The following is an 11,938-nucleotide window of genomic DNA, read 5'->3' as shown; positions in this document are numbered from 1 at the left end:
CTGGTTCCGGGGCTCCCTTCCACACTGAGTAGCACGCATGCTGGTTCCGGGGCTGCCTTCCACACTGAGTAGCACGCATGCTGGTTCCGGGGCTCCCTTCCACACTGAGTAGCACGCATGCTGGTTCCGGGGCTCCCGCCCACACTGAGTAGCACGCATGCGCAGTGTGAAGTTAATGATGCTGCTGATGGTAAAATAATAAATATCTCCGCTTCCACACCTCTTACACTCCCCAAATTTTCAGGGTAGGGAGAGGATCCCCCGAACGACCTATATACCAAATTGCAGCCCCCGAGCCCCGCTCTTTCAGGAGATAGATTAGAGAAACCTATCTCGGGAACCAGTGGGTCTCGGGGGCTGCAATTTGGCATAGAGGGAGTTCGGGGGGTCCCCTCCCTACCCTGAGAATTTGAGGAGTGTAAGAGGTGTGGGAGCGGAGATATTTAGTAATGTTACCTCCAGCAGCATCATTCAATAGGAACTGTGGCCGCACAGTCTCCTACTGCGCATGCGGGGCAGCGCAAATCCACAGGCAGCGTAATCAGACACAACACCGGGCTCCGTGTCACGTGATCAGCGCCATAGCAACAGAATCCAAGCCTCGCTTCACGATACTCCTCCTCCTCCCATCAGCTGACAGGGGTAAGGGGCGGAACTTTAACAACGTATGCGCATGCGCTTCCTTTCCTCCTTACGTAGAGTTGTGGGCGGGGCTTAGCTCCCATCGGCAAACAGGCAGGTGGATGGCCCAATCAGGCGGCGGTGCGTCACTGGGGGGCGGGATCTGGTTGAACACGGCGCGGGAGCTCGGCGGGGAAGATGAGTGATCGGGAGATCCGGCGTGAGTGGCGATATCGGGGCACCTCTATTCACTGACCGCTTATAGGAGATCTGTGACCCGAGACCGGGAGCCCCTCCGCCGGCCCGTCCTGCTGCCCCCCCCAATCTTGCCCCTCCTCCCATATACACCACCAGATCTGCCCCGGGGAGCCGATCACACTGATTCCTCCCCCAGATCTGCCCCTCCCACTCCAGATTTTCCCCTTCCAGTCCAGATTTGCCCCTCCCACTCCAGATTTGCCCCTCCCACTCCAGATTTGCCCTTCCCACTCCAGATCTACCCCTCCCACTCCAGATCTACCCCTCCCACTCCAGATTTGCCCTTCCCCCTCCAGATCTACCCCTCCCACTCCAGATTTGCCCCTCCTACCCCAGACTTGCCCCCGGGGAGCCGATCACACCGCCCCTCCTCCCCCAGATCTGCCCGATTTCCCCCCTCCCCATACACCAGATCTGCCCCCGGGGAGCCAATCACACCACCCCTCTTACCCCAGATCTTCCCCCCCATACACCAGATCTGCCCGACCCCCTCCCCCCCATACACCAGATCTGCCCCATATACCCAGTATGATCCACCCCCTTCTTACCCCAGATCTGTCCCCCACCCGGCTATACCGGGCTATACTGGGGACATCAGTGACTGGACTATACCGGGGAGATCAGTGACCGGGCTATACCGGGGAGATCAGTGACCGGGCTATACCGGGGGGAGATCAGTGACCGGACTATACCGGGGAGATCAGTGACCGGGCTATACCGGGGAGATCAGTGACCGGACTATACCGGGGGGAGATCAGTGACCGGACTATACCGGGGAGATCAGTGACCGGACTATACCGGGGGGAGATCAGTGACCGGGCTATACCGGGGAGATCAGTGACCGGACTATACCGGGGGGAGATCAGTGACCGGACTATACCGGGGAGATCAGTGACCGGACTATACCTGGGAGATCAGTGACCGGACTATACCGGGGAGATCAGTGACCGGACTATACCGGGGGGAGATCAGTGACCGGACTATACCGGGGGGAGATCAGTGACCGGACTATACCGGGGAGATCAGTGACCGGGCTATACCGGGGAGATCAGTGACCGGGCTATACCGGGGGGAGATCAGTGACCGGACTATACCGGGGAGATCAGTGACCGGACTATACCGGGGAGATCAGTGACCGGACTATACCGGGGAGATCAGTGACCGGACTATACCTGGGAGATCAGTGACCGGACTATACCGGGGAGATCAGTGACTGGTTTATACTGGGGAGATCAGTGACCGGACTATACCGGGGAGATCAGTGACCGGACTATACCGGGGAGATCAGTGACCGGACTATACCGGGGAGATCAGTGACTGAACTATACCGGGGAGATCAGTGACTGGACTATACCGGGGAGATCAATGACTGGACTATACCGGGGAGATCAGTGACTGGACTATACCGGGGAGATCAGTGACCGGACTATACCGGGGGGAGATCAGTGACTGGACTATACCGGGGAGATCAGTGGTATACCGGGGAGATCAGTGACTGGACTATACCGGGGAGATCAGTGACCGGACTATACCGGGGGGAGATCAGTGACCGGACTATACCGGGGGGAGATCAGTGACCGGACTATACCGGAGAGATCAGTGACCGGACTATACCAGGGAGATCAGTGACCGGACTATACCGGAGAGATCAGTGACCGGACTATACCAGGGAGATCAGTGACCGGACTATACCGGGGAGATCAGTGACCGGACTATACCGGGGAGATCAGTGACCGGACTATACCGGGGGGGGGAAATCAGTGACCGGACTATACCGGGGGGAGATCAGTGACCGGACTATGCCGGGGGGAGATCAGTGACTGGACTATACCTGGGAGATCAGTGACCGGACTATACCGGGGGGAGATCAGTAACCGGACTATACCGGGGGGAGATCAGTAACCGGACTATACTGGGGGGAGATCAGTGACCGGACTATACCGGGGAGATCAGTGACTGAACTGTACTGGGAAGATCAGTGACCGGACTATACCGGGGAGATCAGTGACTGAACTGTACTGGGGAGATCAGTGACTGGACTATACCGGGGAGATCAGTGATTGTCAGTGATGTGATAGATGCATAGTAATCTGTAACGCGCTGTATAAATATAGAATATTAATAATGTGTGTTCCCTACAGAGCTGGAGAAGGCGAAATGCAAAGCACAGCGGAGCCACAACCTGAAGGAGGAGTCTGCCATCTGCAACCAGCTGGGGGAGCTGCTGGCCAAGTGCGGTCAGTGGAACAACCATTCATTATTACAGGCAGTCCCTACTTACAAACACCTCCACTTACGTTTCATACATACAATTCTTGTTATTACTTATTTTGCTTGTTAAATGTTCCATTAATATATAATCTGATGTAAGTTGTATAAAAGCACACAGAAAACCACTGAACATTATAGTTTATATTATATGTCCAAATCCAGAGTTGTCAGAAAGTAAATCATCCATCCACATTTTATTGTGTGCCTACGGTGTATGTAAGTAGGAGACGCCTGACTCAGCTTACACTGTATGTAAGTAGGAGACGCCTGACTCAGGTTACACTGTATGTAAGTAGGAGACGCCTGACTCAGCTTACACTGTATGTAAGTAGGAGATGCAGGACTCAGCTTACGCTGCTTGTAAGTAGGAGACGCCTGACTCAGCTTACACTGTATGTAAGTAGGAGACGCCTGACTCAGGTTACACTGTATGTAAGTAGGAGACCACCTGACTCAGCTTACGCTGCTTGTAAGTAGGAGACGCCTGACTCAGCTTACGCTGTATGTAAGTAGGAGACGCCTGACTCAGCTTACACTGTATGTAAGTAGGAGACGCCTGACTCAGCTTACACTGTATGTAAGTAGGAGACGCCTGACTCAGCTTACACTGTATGTAAGTAGGAGACGCCTGACTCAGCTTACACTGTATGTAAATAGGAGACGCCTGACTCAGCTTACACTGTATGTAAGTAGGAGACGCCTGACTCAGCTTATGATGAAAGCAAAATATATCAAGCGCTTCACAAGAAACATCGTTAGCTGCCAGAGGTTATTTCCAATCCACGGTGGAAGTGTCAGAATATAGCATTAATCCTCAGCGCTGCTGTAACTGCCAATCCTGCGGCTGTAGCCTGTGAACACCCAATGCTCATTTGAAAACAGCGGCCACCACCAGGGACAAAGCACATACCAGACTCAGTATACTTGTAAGCAGGGAGTTACACTTTTATTTACCAATTAAAATCATTAAAACAAATACTCACATTGTGGGTGTATGCAAACTGGACCCTCACTGCATAAAAAACGCCCATAAGGTTTTTTGCACTGACCAAAATCCAAGTGCACCTTATTACACACAAGTATGGTTCCAAATAGAGATAGCCCGTCTCTCCTTCCCTTACACTGTTTGTAAGTAGGAGACGCCTGACTCAGGTTACACTGTTTGTAAGTAGGAGACGCCTGACTTAGGTTACACTGTTTGTAAGTAGGAGACGCCTGACTCAGGTTACACTGTTTGTAAGTAGGAGACGCCTGACTCAGGTTACACTGTTTGTAAGTAGGAGACGCCTGACTCAGGTTACACTGTTTGTAAGTAGGAGACGCTTGGACTCAGGTTACACTGTTTGTAAGTAGGAGACGCTTGGACTCAGGTTACACTGTTTGTAAGTAGGAGACGAGACAAATAACATTTATATTGCACTTTTCTCCTGGTAGACTCAAAGCGCCAGATCTGCAGCCACTCTATAGGCAGTAGCAGTGTTAGGAAGACTTGCCTAAGGTCTCCTACTGAATAGGTGCTGTCTTACTGAACAGGCAGAGCCAAGATTTGAACCCTGGTCTCCTATGTCAGAGGCAGCGCCCTTATCCATTACACCATCCAGCCTGTATTATCATTATTCTCAGCATTATTTACTCTCTGTCAGCAGAGATCACCAGCCATGTGCATCAGTGCAAACCCTAATAAAACATTACTAGGTGACCTCGGCCCCGCCCTCCCCTCGGCCCCGCCCTCCCCTCCTCAGTGTCTCTGCGTCCCTCCCTGCACATGCGCACTACAGAAAACACACACAGGGACAAGAGACGCAGAGACACTTAGGTGTTATTAGGCGGAATTATACAGGTGAAACTGTAAAGATCAGAATATCATGCAAAAGTCCATTTATTTCAGTCATTCAACTTAAAAGGTGACACTAATCTATGAAATAGCCTCATTACCGGCAAAGCCAGATATTTCCAGCCTTTATTTGTTATAATGTTGAGGATTATGGTTACAGCTTATTATGGGAACCCCAACATCTCAGCCCATTAGACTACTGTGAAGAGGTTCAGGCCGGGCGCACAGATAACATAACATGAAAGGCTGAGTTTTATGTCACGTGCATATTTTTGTGTGTGTGTTTTTGGTGCGTTTCGGTTAGTGTTTTTTTTTTTTTTTATAACTGCATATGCATTTTTAAGCATTTTATGTGCGTTTTAATGCGTTCGCGGTTTGCATATAGAAGCGTTTTGTATGCATTTCTTGTGCGTTTTACAAGTGAGTTTTATGCAAATGAATAGGAAGACAACTGGAAGCGGAAATGCATCACAAAACTATTTTTTTAATAAAAATGCATGAAAAACGCAGGCCGTTGCATCTCCATTGACTTTCATCATGTGCTTTTTTGATGCGTTTTTGCATATCATGCAACAAAACCAGCGTTTCTAAAAACCGCACGCATATATAACGCATGTGCGGTTTTTATACGCGTTTTTTCCTGCGGCCCACAGCTTTCCAGTAGCAGCAAAGACGGATCGCTTTCCGCAGTGCTAGCGTTTCTGCTGAGTGTGCTCCTAGCTTCAATATTCTCGGCTCAAAGTGTCCGACTGTCATCGGCTAATTCATCCAACACACCTGCAGAGGGATCCTGTGTCATAGATGAGTGTCCGACTGTCATCGGCTAATTCATCCAACACACCTGCAGAGGGCTCCTGTGTCATAGATGAGTGTCCGACTGTCATCGGCTAATTCATCCAACACACCTGCAGAGGGCTCCTGTGTCATAGATGAGTGTCCGACTGTCATCGGCTAATTCACCCAACACACCTGCAGAGGGCTCCTGTGTCATAGATGAGTGTCCGACTGTCATCGGCTAATTCATCCAACACACCTGCAGAGGGCTCCTGTGTCATAGATGAGTGTCCGACTGTCATCGGCTAATTCATCCAACACACCTGCAGAGGGCTCCTGTGTCATAGATGAGTGTCCGACTGTCATCGGCTAATTCACCCAACACACCTGCAGAGGGATCCTGTGTCATAGATGAGTGTCCGACTGTCATCGGCTAATTCATCCAACACACCTGCAGAGGGATCCTGTGTCATAGATGAGTGTCCGACTGTCATCGGCTAATTCATCCAACACACCTGCAGAGGGATCCTGTGTCATAGATGAGTGTCCGACTGTCATCGGCTAATTCATCCAACACACCTGCAGAGGGATCCTGTGTCATAGATGAGTGTCCGACTGTCATCGGCTAATTCATCCAACACACCTGCAGAGGGCTCCTGTGTCATAGATGAGTGTCCGACTGTCATCGGCTAATTCATCCAACACACCTGCAGAGGGCTCCTGTGTCATAGATGAGTGTCCGACTGTCATCGGCTAATTCACCCAACACACCTGCAGAGGGCTCCTGTGTCATAGATGAGTGTCCGACTGTCATCGGCTAATTCATCCAACACACCTGCAGAGGGCTCCTGTGTCATAGATGAGTGTCCGACTGTCATCGGCTAATTCATCCAACACACCTGCAGAGGGCTCCTGTGTCATAGATGAGTGTCCGACTGTCATCGGCTAATTCACCCAACACACCTGCAGAGGGATCCTGTGTCATAGATGAGTGTCCGACTGTCATCGGCTAATTCATCCAACACACCTGCAGAGGGATCCTGTGTCATAGATGAGTGTCCGACTGTCATCGGCTAATTCATCCAACACACCTGCAGAGGGATCCTGTGTCATAGATGAGTGTCCGACTGTCATCGGCTAATTCATCCAACACACCTGCAGAGGGATCCTGTGTCATAGATGAGTGTCCGACTGTCATCGGCTAATTCATCCAACACACCTGCAGAGGGATCCTGTGTCATAGATGAGTGTCCGACTGTCATCGGCTAATTCATCCAACACACCTGCAGAGGGATCCTGTGTCATAGATGAGTGTCCGACTGTCATCGGCTAATTCATCCAACACACCTGCAGAGGGATCCTGTGTCATAGATGAGTGTCCGACTGTCATCGGCTAATTCATCCAACACACCTGCAGAGGGATCCTGTGTCATAGATGAGTGTCCGACTGTCATCGGCTAATTCATCCAACACACCTGCAGAGGGCTCCTGTGTCATAGATGAGTGTCCGACTGTCATCGGCTAATTCATCCAACACACCTGCAGAGGGCTCCTGTGTCATAGATGAGTGTCCGACTGTCATCGGCTAATTCATCCAACACACCTGCAGAGGGATCCTGTGTCATAGATGAGTGTCCGACTGTCATCGGCTAATTCATCCAACACACCTGCAGAGGGATCCTGTGTCATAGATGAGTGTCCGACTGTCATCGGCTAATTCATCCAACACACCTGCAGAGGGCTCCTGTGTCATAGATGAGTGTCCGACTGTCATCGGCTAATTCATCCAACACACCTGCAGAGGGCTCCTGTGTCATAGATGAGTGTCCGACTGTCATCGGCTAATTCATCCAACACACCTGCAGAGGGATCCTGTGTCATAGATGAGTGTCCGACTGTCATCGGCTAATTCATCCAACACACCTGCAGAGGGATCCTGTGTCATAGATGAGTGTCCGACTGTCATCGGCTAATTCATCCAACACACCTGCAGAGGGATCCTGTGTCATAGATGAGTGTCCGACTGTCATCGGCTAATTCATCCAACACACCTGCAGAGGGATCCTGTGTCATAGATGAGTGTCCGACTGTCATCGGCTAATTCATCCAACACACCTGCAGAGGGATCCTGTGTCATAGATGAGTGTCCGACTGTCATCGGCTAATTCATCCAACACACCTGCAGAGGGCTCCTGTGTCATAGATGAGTGTCCGACTGTCATCGGCTAATTCATCCAACACACCTGCAGAGGGATCCTGTGTCATAGATGAGTGTCCGACTGTCATCGGCTAATTCATCCAACACACCTGCAGAGGGATCCTGTGTCATAGATGAGTGTCCGACTGTCATCGGCTAATTCATCCAACACACCTGCAGAGGGCTCCTGTGTCATAGATGAGTGTCCGACTGTCATCGGCTAATTCATCCAACACACCTGCAGAGGGATCCTGTGTCATAGATGAGTGTCCGACTGTCATCGGCTAATTCATCCAACACACCTGCAGAGGGCTCCTGTGTCATAGATGAGTGTCCGACTGTCATCGGCTAATTCATCCAACACACCTGCAGAGGGATCCTGTGTCATAGATGAGTGTCCGACTGTCATCGGCTAATTCATCCAACACACCTGCAGAGGGATCCTGTGTCATAGATGAGTGTCCGACTGTCATCGGCTAATTCATCCAACACACCTGCAGAGGGCTCCTGTGTCATAGATGAGTGTCCGACTGTCATCGGCTAATTCATCCAACACACCTGCAGAGGGCTCCTGTGTCATAGATGAGTGTCCGACTGTCATCGGCTAATTCATCCAACACACCTGCAGAGGGCTCCTGTGTCATAGATGAGTGTCCGACTGTCATCGGCTAATTCATCCAACACACCTGCAGAGGGATCCTGTGTCATAGATGAGTGTCCGACTGTCATCGGCTAATTCATCCAACACACCTGCAGAGGGCTCCTGTGTCATAGATGAGTGTCCGACTGTCATCGGCTAATTCATCCAACACACCTGCAGAGGGCTCCTGTGTCATAGATGAGTGTCCGACTGTCATCGGCTAATTCATCCAACACACCTGCAGAGGGCTCCTGTGTCATAGATGAGTGTCCGACTGTCATCGGCTAATTCATCCAACACACCTGCAGAGGGCTCCTGTGTCATAGATGAGTGTCCGACTGTCATCGGCTAATTCATCCAACACACCTGCAGAGGGCTCCTGTGTCATAGATGAGTGTCCGACTGTCATCGGCTAATTCATCCAACACACCTGCAGAGGGCTCCTGTGTCATAGATGAGTGTCCGACTGTCATCGGCTAATTCATCCAACACACCTGCAGAGGGATCCTGTGTCATAGATGAGTGTCCGACTGTCATCGGCTAATTCATCCAACACACCTGCAGAGGGCTCCTGTGTCATAGATGAGTGTCCGACTGTCATCGGCTAATTCATCCAACACACCTGCAGAGGGATCCTGTGTCATAGATGAGTGTCCGACTGTCATCGGCTAATTCATCCAACACACCTGCAGAGGGCTCCTGTGTCATAGATGAGTGTCCGACTGTCATCGGCTAATTCATCCAACACACCTGCAGAGGGCTCCTGTGTCATAGATGAGTGTCCGACTGTCATCGGCTAATTCATCCAACACACCTGCAGAGGGCTCCTGTGTCATAGATGAGTGTCCGACTGTCATCGGCTAATTCATCCAACACACCTGCAGAGGGCTCCTGTGTCATAGATGAGTGTCCGACTGTCATCGGCTAATTCATCCAACACACCTGCAGAGGGCTCCTGTGTCATAGATGAGTGTCCGACTGTCATCGGCTAATTCATCCAACACACCTGCAGAGGGCTCCTGTGTCATAGATGAGTGTCCGACTGTCATCGGCTAATTCATCCAACACACCTGCAGAGGGCTCCTGTGTCATAGATGAGTGTCCGACTGTCATCGGCTAATTCATCCAACACACCTGCAGAGGGCTCCTGTGTCATAGATGAGTGTCCGACTGTCATCGGCTAATTCATCCAACACACCTGCAGAGGGCTCCTGTGTCATAGATGAGTGTCCGACTGTCATCGGCTAATTCATCCAACACACCTGCAGAGGGCTCCTGTGTCATAGATGAGTGTCCGACTGTCATCGGCTAATTCATCCAACACACCTGCAGAGGGCTCCTGTGTCATAGATGAGTGTCCGACTGTCATCGGCTAATTCATCCAACACACCTGCAGAGGGCTCCTGTGTCATAGATGAGTGTCCGACTGTCATCGGCTAATTCATCCAACACACCTGCAGAGGGCTCCTGTGTCATAGATGAGTGTCCGACTGTCATCGGCTAATTCATCCAACACACCTGCAGAGGGCTCCTGTGTCATAGATGAGTGTCCGACTGTCATCGGCTAATTCATCCAACACACCTGCAGAGGGCTCCTGTGTCATAGATGAGTGTCCGACTGTCATCGGCTAATTCATCCAACACACCTGCAGAGGGCTCCTGTGTCATAGATGAGTGTCCGACTGTCATCGGCTAATTCATCCAACACACCTGCAGAGGGCTCCTGTGTCATAGATGAGTGTCCGACTGTCATCGGCTAATTCATCCAACACACCTGCAGAGGGCTCCTGTGTCATAGATGAGTGTCCGACTGTCATCGGCTAATTCATCCAACACACCTGCAGAGGGCTCCTGTGTCATAGATGAGTGTCCGACTGTCATCGGCTAATTCATCCAACACACCTGCAGAGGGCTCCTGTGTCATAGATGAGTGTCCGACTGTCATCGGCTAATTCATCCAACACACCTGCAGAGGGCTCCTGTGTCATAGATGAGTGTCCGACTGTCATCGGCTAATTCATCCAACACACCTGCAGAGGGCTCCTGTGTCATAGATGAGTGTCCGACTGTCATCGGCTAATTCATCCAACACACCTGCAGAGGGCTCCTGTGTCATAGATGAGTGTCCGACTGTCATCGGCTAATTCATCCAACACACCTGCAGAGGGCTCCTGTGTCATAGATGAGTGTCCGACTGTCATCGGCTAATTCATCCAACACACCTGCAGAGGGCTCCTGTGTCATAGATGAGTGTCCGACTGTCATCGGCTAATTCATCCAACACACCTGCAGAGGGCTCCTGTGTCATAGATGAGTGTCCGACTGTCATCGGCTAATTCATCCAACACACCTGCAGAGGGCTCCTGTGTCATAGATGAGTGTCCGACTGTCATCGGCTAATTCATCCAACACACCTGCAGAGGGCTCCTGTGTCATAGATGAGTGTCCGACTGTCATCGGCTAATTCATCCAACACACCTGCAGAGGGCTCCTGTGTCATAGATGAGTGTCCGACTGTCATCGGCTAATTCATCCAACACACCTGCAGAGGGCTCCTGTGTCATAGATGAGTGTCCGACTGTCATCGGCTAATTCATCCAACACACCTGCAGAGGGCTCCTGTGTCATAGATGAGTGTCCGACTGTCATCGGCTAATTCATCCAACACACCTGCAGAGGGCTCCTGTGTCATAGATGAGTGTCCGACTGTCATCGGCTAATTCATCCAACACACCTGCAGAGGGATCCTGTGTCATAGATGAGTGTCCGACTGTCATCGGCTAATTCATCCAACACACCTGCAGAGGGCTCCTGTGTCATAGATGAGTGTCCGACTGTCATCGGCTAATTCATCCAACACACCTGCAGAGGGCTCCTGTGTCATAGATGAGTGTCCGACTGTCATCGGCTAATTCATCCAACACACCTGCAGAGGGCTCCTGTGTCATAGATGAGTGTCCGACTGTCATCGGCTAATTCATCCAACACACCTGCAGAGGGCTCCTGTGTCATAGATGAGTGTCCGACTGTCATCGGCTAATTCATCCAACACACCTGCAGAGGGCTCCTGTGTCATAGATGAGTGTCCGACTGTCATCGGCTAATTCATCCAACACACCTGCAGAGGGCTCCTGTGTCATAGATGAGTGTCCGACTGTCATCGGCTAATTCATCCAACACACCTGCAGAGGGCTCCTGTGTCATAGATGAGTGTCCGACTGTCATCGGCTAATTCATCCAACACACCTGCAGAGGGCTCCTGTGTCATAGATGAGTGTCCGACTGTCATCGGCTAATTCATCCAACACACCTGCAGAGGGCTCCTGTGTCATAGATGAGTGTC

The 11,938-nt window shown here is 51.1% G+C and overlaps 1 protein-coding gene across 1 annotated transcript in view; it reads left to right on the top strand.

The window, feature by feature from the left end:
- Nucleotides 1–768: 768 nt before the first annotated feature.
- Nucleotides 769–11,938, top strand: part of TONSL (tonsoku like, DNA repair protein) — a 72,063-nt gene continuing 60,893 nt past the window's right edge. Inside the window, exons 1-2 of the mRNA XM_068238160.1 lie at nt 769–841; nt 3,021–3,116. Coding sequence (XP_068094261.1) covers nt 820–841; nt 3,021–3,116 — 118 coding nt within the window. The 5' untranslated portion in view covers nt 769–819. The remainder of the gene's footprint in view (nt 842–3,020; nt 3,117–11,938) is intronic.

The sequence above is a fragment of the Hyperolius riggenbachi genome, chromosome 5, assembly GCF_040937935.1.
Source record: "Hyperolius riggenbachi isolate aHypRig1 chromosome 5, aHypRig1.pri, whole genome shotgun sequence".
NCBI lineage: Eukaryota > Metazoa > Chordata > Amphibia > Anura > Hyperoliidae > Hyperolius > Hyperolius riggenbachi.
The sequence above is the reverse complement of the archived record's forward strand: the minus strand, read 5'-3'. Positions and strand labels throughout refer to the sequence as shown.